The sequence below is a fragment of the Necator americanus genome, chromosome V, assembly GCF_031761385.1.
Source record: "Necator americanus strain Aroian chromosome V, whole genome shotgun sequence".
In the NCBI taxonomy this organism is placed as follows: domain Eukaryota; kingdom Metazoa; phylum Nematoda; class Chromadorea; order Rhabditida; family Ancylostomatidae; genus Necator; species Necator americanus.
In genome coordinates, this window is record NC_087375.1 from 4,330,115 (window position 1) to 4,351,171 (window position 21,057).

The following is a 21,057-nucleotide window of genomic DNA, read 5'->3' on the forward strand; positions in this document are numbered from 1 at the left end:
ATTTTGAACGGAACTGATAGGGGGCTCTAAAATGAGCGTGGTCCTTTATCGAATACTGCCCGTTTTTAAAAGATCTTGAGCGAAATATTAGCGTTGTGACTGAAAGATGATAGGTGAAACAAGTCAATCAATAACTGATCACTACCGATATATAACACTATTTAGGTGAATGATAATCCGGGGTAAGAATTTTTCCGGTGAGGCGATCAACGGTGGCCTTCACAACGTCTTCGTCCAGAGGTTCTTCTCCAGGCGCCGGCTCTACCGTAAGGTTTATTTTATTCGGCACTCCCTTCTTTTTGAGATCATCCATTGAGGAGATGTGTCTGGATGGAGCCTTTCTTCCCAAATCCTCTTTATCTTCTGGATCTGAGCATGTGAACACTGCTCTTGGCTTGTCGTGGATTTTGTTCGCTGATTTTTTAGCCTTAAAATTTTTTTATGAGTACTAGAGAGAAACAGAAGCCGAATAGTACAGGAAGACTCACTCTTTTCTCTGGAATAATGATCATAAGTAGTACTGGGAGGAAAAGTAGTCCATGTAGCATTGAGAACGAAATCACCAAGAAGACAGTTTTGAAGAATATTTCTACGATATATGCATCGACAAGCGTTAGAACCATGATTCCAAGTATTGTTGATGAAGCGCCCTATAATGTGAGACAGAGTGAAATTTTTAAAAGTACAGAATTCCACTGAAAACGGAAATAGAGTTATTCATCAGAAGGAGCCAAAAAATATTAGGTTGAGTCATAAATAACTCCAGTCCGGGTACATGGTACCTAATGTTATTGTTTATCCATAAAATGGGTTACCCTAACAAGGAAATTTTGTTGTCGCTATGCAAGGAGAACTTCCACTAGTCTTTATACAGCAGTCTACTGTTGTATACACTAACTTTAATTTTTTTTTGTTCACCTCGAAAGTAAAGAATCAAAAAATACACTTAAATAAATAAATAAGTCAAAAATACACTTAAATACACTTAAATACGTCATGTAATGTTTTGGGAAGTTAAATAAGGTAATAGTGCTGCGGCCAGGGCTCAAAAAATATACAGGGTGTATGGGGAAGGAGTAATAATCGACCAGGCGGTCAGAAATTGATTCGTCAAATTCCGTTCTGGAGATGTGATCTTAAAAGAGGAACGAAAGGGAAGAATCACCCTCCAGATACTCCGATTACGATATTTGGAAGTCAATATTGACTATTAATATCTTTCGTGGAACAAAATCCACGAGAAGACAACGAGGGATTTAGCAGAGAAGCTCAATACCTCACAATTACAACAAATCATCACCATAATGTATGAAAAACTGAACGGAAACTATATTATATATAATATAAAAATAATATAAAGATATAATATAAATTATAATAAATATATATATTATATAACATATTATATATAATATAAATTCAACTATGCCGAGGTTCATTGAAAGTCGAACTTTTCAACTGAACAGAAACTGTTTATGACTGAACCTAGTAGTTGTCAATCTTTATGTAAGAATTTTAAAAATATTCCTGGCTACAGGTAGGTTTTTTTTTTTGAAAAAAGTGACCTTCCAAAATAGTAGCGTTGTAGATCAAAATGAAAAATCATTAGAGCGTAGCTTGCTCGAGCGCACACAACTCTTTTCCTCCTGACCCTGTGTGTCGATAAACTTTGAATTTCTAATTCTGGTTAAATAAAAATATTTTTGGAACGTTTTGTGTATATTTTTACCTAGCTACTCTTCAACTTCTGCACACGAACATAGTCTAATTCTACATCGATGGATTTTGCATTGATCCGAGAAAAGATTCTTTTTTTTCATAAGAAATCAGTTGTTGATGACAATTCGTAGCTCACGGAGTGGGGCCTATCCGGTGGGCTGACCGGATAGGCAAGAACAGATGCAGAAGAGTTGATGCGAGTTAAGTTCTAGTACCTATTTCTGGAAATCTATCCTAAACTCACCAAAAAAACTGGCCATCCAAGCGTTTCCAGAGCAAATACAGCTCGTTCATGCGATGTTCCACATGCTTGAGAGTACGCGTAGGCTATGTGAGCGGATAGGTCAACGGCAAATCCAATACACATGATCACCTGAAATTTCCATGTTCGCGTTCTTTCCTTCTTCTTTCTTTTCTTTCTTTTACTCTTTTTTCGGTTTCTTCTCGCTTCCTTTCTTTCTTTCTTTCTGTTTCAACAAACCAACTCCAACTTTTCAAGTTCCTTTTATTTTTTCTCTCTTTTTCTTCCTCTACTCTTCTTTCGGTTTCTTCTTCCTTTCTTTTCGTTTCTTTTTCAACTTCCTTTTCTTTTTTCTTTTAACCAAATAGAAATTTTATGACCAAAACTGTTACGTTCTACGTCTTCACATAAGCATGTAAAAACTTTTTTCAAAAGTTTTTTTAGTTTAGAAAAAAAAAAACGTACCGTAATCATTGAGACGCTATCCAAATTGACGCCCCAAAATGTCATGAATCCCAGCACTCCTTAAGCATTCACATTCAGAACTATATACACAAGTTTAAAACTTTAAAAATAAATAAAATATGCCGTAAATATAAATATAGCAAATAAATAAATATAACTAACCTAACTGAATAAGATAAATAAACATAACTAACGAATAAAAATAAACGAAATAAGTAAACATAAACATAAGTAACATGACTAAATAAAATAAATAAACATAAATAATAAATAGAACTAAATAAAAATAAACGTAAACACAACTAAAAAAAAGTAGGAAAAAATATAGCATAAATCTCCAAGTCCTCTCTTCTTGAAACCTCGGCATTTGAGAGTGCATTTATGTTTTCTTGTTATGCCAACGAGGTTTAGGTGAAACTTTTTTATTTCCCTGACGTTTCGAAAAGAAAGTGAAAAAAGTTTCATCTAAACCTCGTTGGAATAACAAGAAAACATAAATATAGCATAAATAGTACAAATAAACACAAAAATACAAATAAATAACATAAATGTAGCATAAATAGTACAACTGCTAACTATACCTGGTTTGACTGAGCTTTAAACAACAAAAAGTTAAGGCGTTAACACCCTTACCTAGATTTATACTGGCGATACACAATACGACAGAAAATGCCGCTCTCACATCCGGGATCATTATTAGCGTCACAGCAAGCATGGAAATTAAACCGAATACAATGTTCTGTGATAGGGACGGTTTCAATTCTAGATACTGAAAAAGCGGGATTATTGGGACGGATGTAACGCTGTGTACAGGGGAAAAAAACGACTACAGAAGTGTGCTGACCTGATCGGCGAACGGATAGTATTCATGGAAGGTGGTGACATTGAAATGAGCGTATTTGGATGCGATTTCTCTCATAAGCTTACAACTATTCGTGTGATCGGTTGGTGTACGGTAGTTTCTGAGGCCAAGTTGGAAGCGAAACGCTTTTAGCACGTAGAAGTCCTAAATAGTATATACATAGCTTGAAGAACATATCTTTTTCAACTAATTCAATGTACATATAGAGTTATACATGTACATCCATATACACACATATTCACATACATATACATGCATATACATATACATATACATATATAGTTGGGTCAAAACGACATGAGGCACGGACAGTTGCGCAAGTGACTGCGCTTGACGCAGAGCGGTGGAGCGCAGCGGTTGGGATCGTGTAAGGATCCTCGACACCGCCACCCATGTCTGCCGTTCGCCACGGTCCCACCTCGATTCCAAACGCTGTTTCCAGCGCACCGCTTCGAGCGCAGTCGTCTACGCGACTGCCCGTGCTTCATGTGGAGCCCCCTTGCCGTTTCCCTAGCGCAGTCATCAAGCAGTAAAAAAAAACGCTTTAAAAAAAGCGACGTACGTGCATTTAGGACACAGTTGATCTTAAAATCATTACACAGCAATCAGGAACTAAACAGGTTTTGTTTCTCTGGAATGAGCATGTGCCTACCTTTTCTGTTTGACCCCATACCATATCTTTCTCCCAAAGTCTTCGCCCTCCGGCCACTAATAGCCAATCTCTGCAGCGATGATACCATTCGGAAGAGCTGAAAGTGTGTTAAGATCAGTTCCTAGTTTTCTAGTTTGAAAATCTGAAAAAAAATTGATGATAAAGGATAAAGTTCAAAGTTTCTGGCGTTAATCAATCCGTTTGGGATGCGCCCCCACGTTCACTCCACTTCAGAATCGTTAGAGGTTTACGAACGTGTAACTGGCCTATACAATGACTTGCGGGAGTTAGCCGAAGTGTCAAGACCGTGTTTTTATCCTCAAAGGCAATTCTAGTACCAATTTATCGATCCTGGAGGACTCCGTACGTTGACGGACTGTAGCGCAGTAGTTGGAAAAACGGTGCTATTCAAATCTATTGTAAGTGGAATGCCGACACCAGAAGTAAAGTGGTACGTCGATGGCGACGTCATTCAACACTCACAGCACAGTAAGTGTAACTAGGCATCGTGGATATGACCTCTTCCTAATAAATAAAATTTCTATTGAATACGATATCTGGTGCAATGAAAGGCTTGGCGAGCACTAGGGTGGATTCGAACCTCCGATCGATCGTACAGGAAGCAGAACCTCTAGCCGCTACACTAAAGTCGCCTAAAAATTTATGATAATTGAAAAAAATGACTACTGCACCTGGCCGGCTTCTCGATGTTCAACTCGTTCTTCTCCCTTTCCAGATGCAGTTCATAAGCATTCAACCAGATCATTGTGGCATTGTGATTCATGGTGAACTGAGTATTTTCAAAATCTGCAAAGAAACCCTAGCTTAATTTTCATTTTAAGAAGATAAGAACAAAAAATTTCAATCAACCATCTTCGTTCATGGAAAAATTAAAATTCAAATCGGGCTGTATCAAGATATGTAATTGGTAATCTTTTTCATGGATCTGCTTTTAAACGAACCACTCATCATTTTAGAGAATTCTTCTCGCATCGTCGTATTGAAAAGATCCGGAGGTCGATTTACAACCACTTGCATTTGTAGGCCTAAATTTGAGGTTTTTTTTGAGTAGATCTGGCTTTTTTAGTTTTTTTTCCTGAAATTGCCACAGATGTTGAGTTAAAGATTATCAAAGAAGCACAATAGTACATCCATACCTTCCACCCAAAACGATTGATCAATAAGCTTATAGAAATTGCTGAGATAGAAAGATTCTCTGACTAGGAATTTAGGATCTAAACCCTCTTTGATATTCAAGCATCCATAGATAGATAAGAGCAGGTAGACGAAATATAAAAGTGTGGCGCACACCTGAAAATAGCAAAATTTCCAAAACGTTTCATAGTAATTCATATCTTAGCGAAAGTGCAAACCTGCGTGCTTCGCTCAAGTATAAACGGTCCAATTATTTCGCGGAACAGCTTATTGACAAATGTTTCCTCGCGCAATGTCCCGGTAGTTTGCTAAATAACATGGTTAATATTTATATAAATGATATATTATATTAATGACATTATATTTATACATTCATACTCATTTATATTTTGTTTATTGTACTAATATAAACATATTAATGATTTATTGTATTCTGATGCATTCGAAGTACTGTATAAAAGAGATTTTTTAAAATACAAATCCTAAATATGCAGATAATACCTTTTCATGATGTTCCAGTTTAGTTTCCATTTTTCTAATGATTGTGTTCAGTTTTGATTTCAGTCCTTTTGCTGGTTTCTCACTTCCTGAAATAGTAAAAAAAAATAATAATGAAGAGGTCACAACCGTTGTGACTTAAAAGCGAGTAAAATTTGACTCACTTAGCGAATTTTTATTTTTAATATTTTTCAATGAGAAGAATGACATAGTAGATTCAGGGCATGATTTTTCACTGGATCCCATCAAACAGAAGCACAAAATTAGCACGGTACACAACGTTAATTTTTTTTTTGATCCAACCATGTCATGTTCACATTATTTAACGACTGTCAACTGACTTACGCTGGCTCTCCGATGTTTCACGTTAAGGATAAAAGGACAAAATTTCTGGCGTTAAACAATACGTTTGAGGGGGGGGCAGCCCACGTGTCACAACAATTCAGAATGTTTGGGGTTTACGAACAAGATAGAAGCCTATACAATCCTAATACGGTGGACTAGCCTTTCTCGTCAAGTCAGTGTTTGCATCCTCTCAGAAAAGTCTGGTATCAATTTAGCGACCACGGAGGGATGAAAGGCTTGGAGAGCACTAGGGCAGATTGGAACCTCCGATCGATCGCGTAGGAAGTGGAACTCCTAACCGCTACACTACACCCTCCCATCCATGATTCAAGTTTGGTTAGATTATTTGTTATCCTGTAAGACAAGTCTGGTACCGATTTGTCAATGCTAGCAGGATCAAAAGTTTGGTTGGCTTTAGAGCTGTTTCTAACCATCGACAGTGTAGTCGGCCCGGCCGAACCTCTAACCGACTGCGCCACCTCCGTCACAAACGGAAACCCCATAAAATAACAGTTATTCAGATTAACGAATCAGTAATATTGAGGGTATTCACTCTAGCAGATCCAGACATTACTGTACCCTTGGTCGAAAAACGGTGTTATAACATTTTTGTAAACAACTGAAAATGTTAATTTCCACAATATGGCACTCCGACAGCGCATTAAAACTAGTTAAAGATATGATATGATATATTAGTCAAAGATATGCAGTAAGATATAATTTTAGGGCACCTTTCTTTCGAAAAGTTCTTCCTGTGCAAATTTCTCTGACCTGAAGACCGAGCGTGAAACGTGGATTCCGTGGTTTGTTGCGATTTTCTGCATACTGAACCAGATAGCAAGAATAGTTTCCACTTGGACTCTGAAGCATCTATAGATAGAGATGAATTTCCAAAATCAACACGAATTTACTAAAAATGGGATGTGATTCATCCAATAAAACTCAGTAACTAGCCTGTTTCATTCGGCTGTAACGCTTTCCGGAAAAATAAGCAATGAATTCCGTTGTTTTCCATTTCAGCCGCGTAGGCTAATATCGGTGAAAAGAAGGTCAGCTGTAATAAATCACGTGTTAATGATTTATCAAGTGTAAAAATTTAATTTTTACCTGATAGATGTACGTAAATGTGACTTGTACGCAGGTGTACAGGCAAAACATCCTGACTCCAGGCAACGTTGTGAACACTCCTATTCCAAAAGTGATCTTCAAAAAGACTTCTGTATTGACCGGAGAGCCTTTTACTCTTTAAAGTAAGGTGAAGGCAAAACTTTTAAAGGACGCTTCAGGAGCAACATACAGAATCAGTTAGTGGTTAATTTACATTTTCATAAGATTCTTAAGCAGTAAATGCTTTATTTCCCATGAACATAACTTTGATACAGCCCTGCTTAAATTTCTTATCTTTATTTATTATTTTAAAATAATAAATAAATTATTAGTGGACGATAAATTATTATTATAATATTTTATTTTTTATTTTATTTTTCTTTATCCTTTTATCCTTTTATTTATCATTTTATTCCATTGTGAGAAGGGCAACATCGTTTTAACGAGCCATGAGTAGTTGTAGCATTATATTGTAGTTGTATTATTGTATTTTGTATTATTTATTGTATTACCATAGTATTATTATTGTTTATTATTATAATATTATGTATTATTGTACTATTCATTGTGTTACTGTCATATTATATTATTATTTATATTATTATTGTTCTATTACTTATCATATTATGACTTGACTACTAAAGCTGAGGATCAGATTGAGGGACAGATGATGCTCCACATGTTCTGGCAATATTTTTCCCTAAATTCGCCATTTACGATTTGATCTAAGGAGAGTTTATGTTCGTTTAATGTTCATCTTTTATCTTCTTTATCATTTTTTATCTTTTATTTCATCTTTTTTTTTATCTTTTTTCATTTTCTTTTGATCTCTTTCATCTTCTAAATAATTCTAATACGTCCTACGGCTACTTCACAAAATTTAGAATTTTACTTTTCTTTAAATAGCGTCAAATCGTTCCGAGCATGTGAAAACCTACAATATCGGTAATCGAAGTGATACTGATGGCGACCGCGGCTTCCGAGAGAGTGTCAGCGATACGACGAGCCGGTGAATGATCAGGATTTGTACGATGCCATTCGGCAGACATAATAAACAAATCATCAATTCCAATACCTGAAATAAGTTTCGGAGATATGCGCCTCTGAAACTATCAAAAATTGTGGTTTACTTTCGCAGTTACGTTTTCCATGTCAGAATACAATGTCACGACGCAAGTGGGCCACTACCAAAAAAATATTCTCATAGTAGACCCGTATAAAAAGTTATCAAATTTATAAAAAGTCAACTTATAAGAATTATTCTCTTTTAATAATTAGACATTGGATCATAATTCAAGCAATTTGCAGTTTTAATATGTTATGTATTATATGTATTATGTATTATATGTATTATATGTATGTTTCACTCCAGACCACTATACGATCACTCCCACCTTATTTCACATTTTAAACATCCTAAAAGATCCTAGAAAAATTCTTTCTTCTTTTTTTCTTTTTTTTCTTGATTTTTCTGATTCTTTCTTTTCCAAAAAATAAACGAAAATTGAAGTTTCTACACGAAAAAATCGAACTTATGGATGCATGTGTCCACTGTGTACCGAAAAAAAATCAATACGCAGATCCTCGAAAAAATCAATACGAGATCCTCGAAAAAATCCACGAAAGCAACTCGAATTAGGCATCCATGAAAAATCTCAAAAATACTCACAGAGAACCAAGAATGGAGAGACGTTAACGATCGCATTATAAAGTTCTCCAAACCACAATAGTAGTCCAAAAGAAGTGATGACAGCGAGGAGTGGACACAATATCCCTAAATCAATACGCATCGTTGTCATTACAAAGAATAAACCATTATTCTCAGTTCAGGATATGAGCTACAAATAGGAGAACATTCGAGAAGGAAGTTGAAGAAAAAAGAATAATAATATGACAAAAAACGAAGATAATAAGAATTGAAACATAAAGAAACGAAGAGGTGCTAGATGAAAAGGAATCACTCGGATGTTTTTGCCCTAAGGGCAGTTGAGCCCCATTTCTTACCTGCACATGCAACAATTGGTTTGCTACGCACCCAATCGATGCCAATAAGACCATTTCCGTGATTGATGAGAACCACCGAAACCACGAAACAAAATGTGGATAAAATCGTGCATGTTCCTGAAATTTTTGCAATAATATGGTTATAATTGATCCTTCATTATACTAATAATCAATAATGAAGATCAGTTTTTTTTAAATATAAAATCGAATTTTGGCCCTTGCTAGATGTCCACATGAAATATTATATCTCTGGTTAAAATTCACCGACGGATCCCGAGTAAAGTCCAAAAGTACTGGAAATATGTACCATAGATCTGCGGACAATTCTCGCGTCGTGATCATATGTCAAAATTCGCCGTCAAAATCAAAGTGCAAAAATTGTCAAAAATTTAGCTTCAATTCTAATTCATCCAATTGTAGGCATGATATTTTTTTATTGCTATCCGGTGACATGTCGCCAACATCAACCGGGTAGCAATAAAGATGAGAAACCGTCCGAATAAATCAAAACCAAAATCAATACAAATCGATAAAAAAAATAGCTAAAGAAGAATCAAAATAAATCAACTAGAAAAATTAATCAAAATAAGAAGCAAAATATTCGCAAAGATGAAATGTTCGCGAAATAAATATCCCGGAAAAAAAAGTGTTAACATCCGAATTGTTCGGTAATGGATACTTGGGAGCAGACTACTAACGAGCATATGGATGTTCTCAAGATTATCTCCTTTTTACTAAAGTGCAAAAAAATTGGCACAGATCTGTATAACTCGCTGGATTTCCTTCTATAACACATTATACATTTTTCAAATTTCCAAGAACAAATTTGTATTTGCATCGAAAAAAAAAACGATGCTGAGATGTTGGAGAAATTATGAATGAGAGGGCACAATTCAGATAATCTGGATTTATTTGCCATTCTCTGACCTCAACAGCCAATTTTGGGCAAATTTTTATGATTACTCACCAATGAATTTGGGTGTGAGTGTATCGGCGACATCTTGCAAACCTTCTGGCAGCGATTCGTTGTGATTCACTCCGAATTCGACCAGATCTAAACACAGTTAACAACTTTTTAACACAGTGTCAGACCGATAACATCCAAATAAAGCAATAAATATACTACATTCATTCCAGATTTTTTAAAATCATCCATGAAAACCATAATCATTTTCTAGCTATATATTGGAAAGAAACCAAAATGTTGCAAAACTGTAGAGTGATCATGTGATCGTTTCGATTGTTTTGAAAACTTTAAGAACTTCAAGAAAAAAACTTTAAGAACTTCAAGACAAAAACTTTAAGAACTTTAAGAAAAAAAAAGAAAAACTTTAATAAAGAGTAGAATTCTTCGCAAAAAGGTTCCTTGTTAGTCAATGACAATGACAATGACAATGACAACAAGGTTGCCGATTTTTCTTTTTTTAATGTTCTAACTCAGACACATGTGCTTTTGTTTTTTTTCTTTTCTTTTAGTGCACCACCTAAAAATGTAAATAAATAAATAAATAAAAGGTGCATAGACTTACCAGAAGGAGGTTTCTCTTTGTTCGTCAACCAAGATGCAAGTTTCTTCCGCCATATGTAGCTGATATTTCCTACCTGGAACATTTTTTCCCCAAAATATTCTTACAGTTTTATTTTACAAAAATAATATAAAATAGTAAGAGTTGTTAACCTTCTGCTCTCGAACATTATAAGTGAGCCTAAGCGCTATGGCGTTGTCAAAATGGCCTTCGCTATCAGTGAGATGTGGTCGACCAACAAGAGCTCCGAAATAGATCGGTTCCGATCCTCTCCATCCGATCGGATACGTGATATTCACCTATAATTTACCTCATAACTGATTTTTTTAATCCTGGCAAAGCAGTTAATTGAGTATAACTGCTAAATAAATGCTTTATGCTTATTGCCAACGATTAATTTAGAATATGTGACAACAAACTCCAGAAACTGTCCTCAATATTGAAACGAGGTACTTTTTCGGGATAAATAGAAATGTCCAGCAATTTCTCTGATACAAGCAACTCAAGAAAACTCTCCACAACATAACTTAAAGGGGATCTTGTAAATATCACATTTTATTATGTAATTGGACGTTTTCATTTAAAAAAACCGTTTTATGGCAACATCTACGCTTCCTTAGGGAACACTAGAGACAAGCAGAACTCTTCCGTGTAGAAAAAGTAAATAGAGTATAAAATTAAAAATTTGGAAAAAAACTAAAAATAAAATACATAAGCACGCAAATATGTACAAAAACGCCGTATTTTTGTTCCATTAAATGAGCGGAATTTCTCCTTTCCAGGAGTTATGAACGTCGTTTTATAAGAAAGTCTAAAAGAAAACCAGGAAAAATAAGTGGAACTATTCAGAGGTTATAAAAGATGTGGTATAAGAGCATTTGCTCACAAATATACAAAATAATTAATTAATTAATCAAAAACACTCCATTAAAAAAGAAGTAAAAGTGGAGTTTTCGAAGGTTGCGTTTGATGAATTATTGGCAGGTGTGGATCCTCAACATTAATATGGATGATTTCATGATTTTTATACACGAGGAAAAATACTCTTGAAAGCGAACCTCACTGTTGATGATGTCGCTCGCGAACTCAGCGATAGGGCCGCTGAAGTTCCCCCAACGACTTTTCGGCATCAGCATTGTCAGATGATCGTTCATATAACATGCCCAATCGAAAGACATGCACAGATCCGTGTAGGCCACCTGTCAAGAATTTATTTCACGACTGTTCTTATTAACTTCAACTTATTTTTTTTACATATCTATTTTATTTTTCTTTTATTATTTTGTTTCATTTTATTTTTTATTAATCTATTTTTTGTTTATTTCAAATATGTTATTTATTTGTTTATTTCAAAAGACCAACACATGCATGCTCTGCATCTCACCTCATAGTGTTTTCCATCAATATCGACTGGTACAGTGATATTATGAATTATATATTGATTTATACGAGAAACCTCATCCAGATATCTGAGATTCAGGATGTTCGGTCTACCGTACTGAGGATGCTCCTTGCCGGCAACTAAATACATTCTGTTAGAGCATAGTTATACCGATAATAAGTAAGTAGAGGAGTTAAAATGATCTCAGTTCGGATTTTTCGGAGTTTTCGATTTTTTTATTATATTATATATTTCTTTATTATATTATTACTATGTTATAGGTGCCCAAATATTTCACTTCTTACCGATAATATCAAGGTATCCGCTGAGGTCATAGCTTTTCCCAGGCCAAAATCGTTGTTCGTCAAGTGGCCAGTGCTCGGATATTACCTGAAGGATTTCAAACAGAAATCAAAAAACGATTAATATGTAGGATTTTCAGAAAAGAACCTACAGCTTTTTCGTATCTCCACAATGCGTTTCGAGGTGAGAACACAAATTGAGGATCTTTCGTGCTCTGGAAATGAAAAGTATTTATTGATATTTGATATCAATCGATAAGTGGATAGATCTGCCGATAAATTTCTTTGCGATCTCATTTTTTTTTCAAAATTTAATTTCAGTATCACCTTGAGTTATTTTTGACTTCGTTAATTAGCGGACGGATATTACGGCTTAAAACGGCTACCCGCATTTTCGCCTTGGATATATTCATTCTAAAAAATATCCGAGTCTATCCAGCTCGATCTTCAGCTACAAATCACATAGAATCTATCCATCCATTGTTGCTCCACAATCGGCGAGACTCTATGCCTTAGCTGAACTGCCTGCCAACGCCAGTGTACTCAGATTTTCCTCTTACCACCTCCGTCTTAAATTTTATTTTACGAACAGGAGGCGTTTTCCAGCTTCAGTCTGGGAGCATCGTCAGGACAACCTGGAGAGGACGATCAGACGATCTCCGCATAAATGATGTGACCAAATAAGCAAAGACGGTTTTCCGTGACTACTCCAGAATGCCGGGCAAGATGTGGATGTTTTCACCTATTATCGCTATGATGGTATTTTCTAATAATCTGCATACTTAATAATACTGGATTGGTTCTAATCTGGACGTAGCGGCGATCCCAAAGGGCCCAGAAAAGGAGAGACAGAATTAAAAAAACTAAAAAAGAATTGAAAACAACCCTTCATTGAAACAATTTTCTTGGAAAGTTGGAACAAACTAAATATTGAACATAACCATTAAAAAACACTTGTAAAACTACAGGTACAGGTTGACTACAATTTCCAGAACTGATTCCTCAAAATTTTCTTAAAAAAAACCCGTGGATAGCCACATTAGTACTGCCACTGAATGTTCCACTTAAAGTTTCTACTTATTTTTGCCATTCCATTTTATGTGTACACCATTGCGAGTTTTTACTTGTTTTGGTCACTCCACTGGTCATTATTTATAGTTGTTCACGAACCTGTTCTTCAATCCATACTAAGCCGTAAGCACAAAATGTCGTGCATACCAAAGATGCAACGAGGAATTCGAGTCGAAACTGGAAATGAAAATGTTTCGTCAAAGATGTAAGAAGGCAAAGATTAATATTTACTGCCCCTCATTTCGTTCTGAAAAAAAAATCTGAAAATGTGTGTCTGGAAGAAGAATTCTTGTAGCGTGAGATGGTTAAGGTTTCCCATGCCGAGTTGCAGATTTTCAATTATAAACGTTATGGTGTGCAACTGAGAAAAATGCCATGACTTTTTCTAAAATTTTCAATTTAGGTATATTAACTGCTGCTGAAGTTTAAAGTAAAAAAAAAGTCGACCAAAACTAAGGCTACATAGAAAAAGGTCAAAAAATGTAAAAATTGCAATATGATTGATGTTAGAGAAATCTTCGAAACCCTTCAAATAACCTTGAAGGAACTCTTCAAAAATTAAAAACATCCTTAATGTTGGGACTGGTGTAGCGCAGTCAGCAGAAGGTCTGGCTGAGACTTCTCCTACGAATGGTTCGAAGCCGCGCTGACACCAACAAAGCGATTCATCCCTCTGGAATCGAGGACTTTTTACCAGGCTTGTCTGGGAGGATAAAAACGCTGACTTGACACACCGTCTCGCCCCAGCATGTCTGTGACGCTGCACACGTGTTCACTCATTCATAACCTCAAACGATTCAGGGACGAATTAGAACGCGTAGGCGCATCCACACAGGGATTGGGACCACTTAGTGCAGCTTATCCTTTGGCACTTTTTATCCTCAAAGCTAGCTTTGAGGACAAAAACATACATGTATGCAGAGATGTTGACCTTGAAAGTGCATGCGTTTCCTTAGCTTGGGTATTACCCTAAGTTTATTGGATATTAAATTATTTCTGGCGTTAATCAATCCGCTTGGAATACGCCACCACGCTCACTTCAATTCAGAATCGTTTCAGGATTGCGAACGTGTAACTAGCCTATACAGGGACTTGCGGGTGCTAGCCGATGTGTTCGATGATGATTCGGAGGAAGTTTTTGGTTTCTGCTCCATTAAGCGAAAAACTTTTCACACTACTTCACCACCCTTCCCCTTCATCGCTTCGTTGGGATGCCCCGTCGGGTTTTTACTGCAATTCGTAATCGTTGAGGTTTAACTGCCCTGCATGGTGACTTGCGGGTGCTAGCCGATGTGTCAAGTCAGTGTTTTTATCCTCCCAGACAAGTCTGGTACCAATTTATCGACCCTGGAGGGATGAACGACTTGGTGAGCACTTGGAGAGCGGATTTGAACTTGAGATCGATCGTGCAGACAGGCGAAACTCTTACCAACTGTGCTACACCTGGCCCATATTTATCGTACAACGCTATAATATCTTTCGGGAAATTTTCGAATTTGAGATTTATTGAAGTATACGTAGGGGAGAGCATATAGTAAGGTCAAACCCTCAATCGATCGTGCAGTCACAGCCGAACCCCTTACGGACTGCACTACACCCGCCGTTTTGTTGTTGAATAACACATATTGTATACTGATATACAAATTTGCATATGTGATCTCATTCGAATGTTTTATGAACAGTTTTTTTTTTAATTTTCGATTTGTAAACATAAACGCATTCCCGATCTCTTCGCCTTATGTAAATTCGAATTCGGCCACTCACTTTCTTCACTTCCGTCTGACCTGGATATTTGATTATTCGCAACAATTCCGACTGGAGAAAAATCATGGAGTCAGTCAGGAAAAGAGAGGCTTAGAAGAGAAGATTAGGAGAAAAATGAGTTTTCATGCCGTGAAACATGATGCTACTTTGAGATTCATCGTTTCTGATACACACATGCGGACTAAAAAATGGTTAACCGCTCTTTTTTCTATTCAAAATGAAGAGCATATTCTCATTTTTAAGGCTTAAGGTTCAAAGCATTTTTAAGGTTTTTTGAGGCAAAATACGTTGCAAAATAAAAGTAAACATAGTCGGGTCAAAATCACATGAAACTCGGTACAATTGCGTAGGCGGCTGCATTCGAAGTGGTGCGTAGGAACGTAGCGGTTAGAATCGAGGAGGGACATTTGCTAGCACCACTCATCGTTGTAGTTCGCGATGGTCCCACCGCGATCCTAACCGCTATCTACACTGCGCCCTGACGACTATAATTGCTTTCTTAAAGGCATCACCTCACGAATCTGAGGTGGTACGGATTTCAGGTGGAGTATTCGTATATGGGATGGGAGACTACGGAGAGGGGGGTGATTCCGTCCATTTCTTCCTAATTACCGTAAAAAAAGGCCCGGAAGATACGGCTTCAGGGGTACTGGCGCACTATTTTCTACAGGGAGAGTTCGACTGGAGCGCGCCAGCCTTGTGCGGCGCCGCATCTTCCGGGCTGTTTTTTACGGCAATTAGGAAGAAATGGACGGAATCACCCTCCTCTCCATAGTCTCCCATCCCCTATACGAATACTCCACCTGAAATCTGCACCACCTCAGATTCGTGAGGTGATGCCTTTAAGCAGAGACCTTGTCTGTTCCATAAATTCGAAAAGAAAAAAGTGGAAAGAAATTTAGCTCGAATTCGTGCAAAACCAGGCCAAGTGAAGAAAATTTGGTCCATGAAACCTTGGATTAGTGCAAACCACATTTATTTCGTCTCAAATTAATAAGGCTACATTGGAATTGTTCCATTTCCGAACGAAATGACAACACGCGCACAAAACGTTTTCGAGATAAAAACTGGATCAACGACATCGTTAGTTAAAAAGAGGTTTAGCAAGACGTCACCTTAATGAAGGGGATGATCATCAATATCAACAAATAGAGACAAACTCTAAACGTTTAAGGATGTGGTCATTAGTGCCAATCTTCGTTAAGGATGAAGTGCGTATTCGATTCGAACAGCGGAAAAAAGCAATAAAAAGAGCATTAACGAATACCTTGTGGACGATCAATCCGAAACGAAAGAACAGTTTATGGATAAACTCATCAAATTCCCGGTGGACAAGTTGCATAGGTCTACTGGGCTACTGAAAACACTAAAGTAGAAAGGAGAGGAGGAATTCTTTATATTGGACCGAAAAAACGAAGAGTACGAAAAAGAAACTTCTAGTAAGGGGTTCCTGGTGAAAAATCTCAGGAAAATGAAAAAAATGTAAGGAATCTCTAGTATAGGACTCAAAAATCTTTATTTGAATGGGAAAACGCAAGTGGATTCAGACAAAACCTTTCATAGAAACTTATTGTTGACTTTACGAAAGCAAATTGAAGAGGCATTTGTCACTAAATTTGAGCATTTATTTATTTATTTAATTTTTATTACTGTCAATGGCATGTAAACGATTTCGGCCTAGATGATTTAAACTGACTGAAATACACCCATAATACTTAGGGAGTAAGGTATCTAAGAGCTGAGGGGATAAATGCAGTTGGGAGAAGGGAGGGAGACTTAACTGCTCCCTTATTTCCGGAAGTAAATTACTAAGTCAGTCGGTGGGAGGGCCTAATCATTAGTCCTAGAGCATCCAGAACATGCAGGCTAAAGCCAATAAGAGAAAAAAGGAAGATAAAGCCAGAAATAAGGGCAGAGTTGAGTGCCCCGCTCCCAATTGCATTTTCCCCGGGCTACATTTTATCAAAATACTACCAAGGTAGATATTATGAACATGGTTGCGAAGAGAACCATTTCAACTAAATTTTGAGCTAAGAAAATCACGAGAGTTTCGGGAATAGGACTAAAGATGATCACCGTTCACTGACGACTGGGATCGATTGTGGGAAATCGCCGTCGCGGCGCCCATTGACGGATATGAGGCCGATAGGACCAGTCGCTCGAGGTGGCGACTGCTGGAAGATGGCGAGTTCGCGCCGCCACCTCAGATGCGGTCTGCGATATTTTCTCGTCAACTGTATAGGATATCTGCATGGAATGACTATGCTAATTGCAAAGAACCGAAGAAGAAAATTGAAGAAAATCCTGACTATCCTCCTAGCAATAGAAATAAACAATAAAATGAAAGAACTGTAAAACCTTAATTAACCTTTATTCTGAGTTGAACTCGAACGCACTGCTACATCCCAAATAATTGATCCACGTCAAGCAGCTTATCGTTTTAATCCTTACTACGACCTAACGAAAAAGTTTGACATAGAGCTGGCAGTGACGTTTTCCACCGAACGCACATACATGAAGAGCTGCTATGGGTTTCCTTCAGTGGTTTGGTACATTTTATTATTATTATAACGGCTATTTTTTATTTTACTAAATTACATCAATAATTTTCTACTTAAAAAAGGCACTGAGATGGGGAAGTTCTAGCAAAATAAGACCACGATGACGGAATAAATTTGGCAAAAAAAAATGAGTTGAAACTTTTTTCAGATTTATGTAAAAAACCTATTGCAAGGACTGAAACTATTCAAACGAGCAGAGGAAAAGAGGATTCAACTTTCTATCCTGGGGAAATGGCGGGGGAGGGAGGGGGAAGGAATCGCTCAAAACTGCTCTAATTGCAACTGCACTCGAACTGAACTTCGACAGCGCAAAACTCGTTCTTAACTGTCAAACACGGATTGCGCAGAAACCATCAGTCAGGTCAATTTGGTGTTTTTTTTTTGTTTGGAAGTACTACATGACATGATTAGCTATTCATTTCCGGTAAGACTGTTTGGAATGTTCCAAGAAGTTAAAGCACTTAGAATTCCAACTCTGTCTCCCTTTTTTCTTTTAGTAGCTTTAGCTTTTACGTCATGAATTCTCTAAGACTAATGCTTAGGTTTTCGAGTCCCGACTAACTCAGCTATTCAGTCCCAGTCATGAACTATCGATTGATGGACTCTCGCTTTCTGGAATGGGAAAGCCACCATTTGACAGTTAAAAACGGTCTTTTTGCTCTAAATGCATCCCAAGTACAAATAGATTAGAGCAGCTCTAAAGGCGAAATACCATACCGAAATACCACGAGTCTAACGTGGAGAGGAAATCCGTAGGGAACGCTAGAGATGAGGTTGTAGATTGTGGGATCAGGGGTGGTTCCGCTCACATCTCCCTAATTGAAAAAAAAAACGGCGGAAAGACTCTGTTTTTCACGCCGATTTCAGTTCGGATGCGTCATCCTTGCACACTCGCCGCATCCAGCTGCGAAGCGGCTGAAAGCCAGTAAGTTCTCCTCGACTGCCTTTTCAAGTGAAACCAAGGAATGGGTTGCTGAAGGGGATATGTATGTATACATAGAGAAGAGTTCTAATGTTCCTGGTAGAAACTAAGGATCTAGAGCGTTTCCCGCGCCGTTTTTTTTAGGACGATTAGGGAAGGGTGAGCGGAACCACCTCTGATCCCGCAATCTACAACCCCATCTCTAGCTTTTCCTGCGGATTCCCTCACCACGTTAGATTCGTGGGCTTGAAATGCGTTTAGAGCATAAAGACCGTTCTTAACTGTCGGATAGTGACTTTCCCATTTCAGAAAGCGAGAATCGACAGTTCATGACTGGAATTGAATAGCTGAGTTGGTCAAAGCTTCTAAAACCTAAGCATTAGTCTTAGAGAATTTACGACATAAGAGCTAAAGCTACTAAGAGAAAAAAAGGGAGATAGAGTTGGAATTCGAAATGCTTTAGCTTCATCGAACTCTCCAAACAGGTTTAACGGAAATGAATTGCTAGCTAGTCGTGTCATGTAGTAGTTCCAAACAAAAAGAGCACCAAATTGACCTGACTGATGGTTTCCGTTACGCTGCGTGTAAGATTTCGTGGCTACTGAAGTGATTTCGAACAAAGATGAAAGCATGAAAAATCAATTTTGTTTGAATCTCGGCTCGATATCTCCGTTTTTTGATAACTTATTTGAAGTGAGGAGCAAAATCGTTAACACTCTTAATTACTGCTATCGTCGCCTTCGTAGGAGATTGAAAAATCAAAACATTTGCAACCTCTGGAATTCCTCATCCAGAACAAAGGGTCTCATGAAAGAACAGATCCCAAACCAAGGGCAGGAGAGCGTAAATCACTGTTCTTTCCTCGGTAGCCGTTATGAAAACGCTGACATCTTCACCGCGATTGTTATATCTAACCATCAGACCTCCTTGTATTTCGTCCTGCTGGAAAGATCAGGAACTCTTATAAAGCAGTTCGAATGTTCTCTTGTTTTGAAACCTCGGCATATTCTGTCTGTGTTATGTGATAGTGTGCCTGCGAGGTTTTTAGATGGAACATTTATTTGCCTGACGTTTCGGCTTTTTCGCAGTCTTCAGAGGCATGAAGAAGGCGAAAAAGCCGAAACGTCAGGCAAATAAAAGTTCCATCTAAAATAGAGGATGACTGGAGCAATACTACGTTTATCCCGTTAAGTGCACACTACCCTGGGTCAGTGTTTCGATAATCGTTCAGGGTAGTGAAAACATTGAAAATGGTGTTACGTGTTGCTCCACCGGATGTGGAGCGGCTGGTTGCACGCACTTGTCACTCAGTGTACCAGCGAATGAGTACTCCTGCGTGTAGTTCACCAGCGAAGATATAAATGATTTGATCTACACACAGAATATCACAATATCAGGCGGTTATAGTCCACAGAGCAGTACAAGTGGCAAGAATTCATTCGTTATCGACAAGCATTCATTCCTATTATTCATTGAAGGGTTTTTTCTTAAGAATCCAAAACGCCTCCAACCTCTTCCTTGCCGATATTTCTGTTTCATGAACCAGTATAAAGCAAATTTCCTTTGCTATTAAATCAATGAAGGATAAAGACAATAGGGCGGATGTAGCGTAGCGGTTAGAGGTTCCGCTTCCTGAACGATCGATCAGAGATTCGAATTCGCCGTAGTGCTCACCAACCCTCTCATCCCTCCGGAATCGATAAATTGGTACCAAACTTGTCTGGGAGGATAAAAACACTGACTTGACACATTGGCTAGCAACTGCAAGTCATTGTATAGGCCAGTTACACGTTCGTAAACCTCAAACGATTCTGAACTGAGGTGGAGGTGGGGGCGCATCCCAAGCGGACTGATCAACACCAGAAATTTTATCCTTTATTATTAAATCAATCTCATTCTGCATCTATGGTTCTTTATTTCAACCACTGTCCGCAGAAAAGCCACGGTTGCACATTTTCTTTAGCATAGAAAAAGCCTAAAGAGTTCAACTCACCACCACTGCAGCAGCTTTAGCCACGTCTCCGCCTCAAATGGATACATAAACAGTGAACGTGTTCATTTGTATTATCTCTTCAAACACTTCACTGTGATCGGTATCTCGTATTTATTCCACTCACACGATCAAATCTTTATTGGCTATTCTAATTTGTCTCATTTCTTTCCTACGCTCAGTCTTATTCTCTTAAATGTACCCGACAAAGAACAAAAGAAATAATTAAGAAACAGAGCAGTAACTTACGCACGTATAGATGTACAAGTTAAATCCGAGGAGAGGAGACTTGATCTCTAGTGCAATCCTAATATGAAAAGATGTAGACCCGAGATAAAACAAGTAGACGTTGAGATACACGTTGTGGTCGTACAGTACCGCACAAAATATCTCGTCATGTCTCTGATAAACGGTATAGTTATACTAGAATCCTTGAGCTCAAGTTTGAATACACTCTGTTCTTAGTGTGGCTTAATTATCCTACAATTATGA

General features: G+C 37.6%; 1 protein-coding gene across 3 annotated transcripts; it reads right to left on the reverse strand.

Moving 5' to 3' along the window:
- Nucleotides 1-157: 157 nt before the first annotated feature.
- Nucleotides 158-16,434, reverse strand: RB195_012884 (uncharacterized protein; the record flags this gene model as incomplete). Of its 3 annotated transcripts, XM_064202461.1 has the most annotated exons (24): nucleotides 158-427; nucleotides 489-650; nucleotides 1,964-2,092; nucleotides 2,426-2,484; nucleotides 3,059-3,194; nucleotides 3,270-3,431; nucleotides 3,940-4,036; nucleotides 4,632-4,746; nucleotides 4,902-4,985; nucleotides 5,097-5,250; nucleotides 5,313-5,402; nucleotides 5,596-5,681; nucleotides 7,979-8,119; nucleotides 8,714-8,818; nucleotides 9,049-9,165; nucleotides 10,016-10,102; nucleotides 10,578-10,650; nucleotides 10,727-10,873; nucleotides 11,633-11,773; nucleotides 11,959-12,095; nucleotides 12,261-12,345; nucleotides 12,410-12,472; nucleotides 13,428-13,505; nucleotides 16,360-16,434. In XM_064202461.1, 24 exons carry the CDS (start codon nucleotides 16,432-16,434, stop codon nucleotides 158-160), a joined length of 2,793 nt encoding a protein of 930 aa, XP_064058342.1. The 3 variants fall into 3 exon arrangements, with proteins under 3 accessions (XP_064058342.1, XP_064058343.1, XP_064058344.1); XM_064202463.1 differs by lacking the exons at nucleotides 158-427; nucleotides 489-650; nucleotides 1,964-2,092; ... (11 more) ...; nucleotides 13,428-13,505; nucleotides 16,360-16,434 and adding exons at nucleotides 6,887-6,991; nucleotides 7,045-7,140; nucleotides 14,758-14,859 and having other exon boundaries at nucleotides 7,983-8,119; XM_064202462.1 differs by lacking the exons at nucleotides 5,097-5,250; nucleotides 5,313-5,402; nucleotides 5,596-5,681; ... (10 more) ...; nucleotides 13,428-13,505; nucleotides 16,360-16,434 and having other exon boundaries at nucleotides 4,902-4,977.
- Between the last annotated feature and the right edge of the window lie 4,623 nt (nucleotides 16,435-21,057).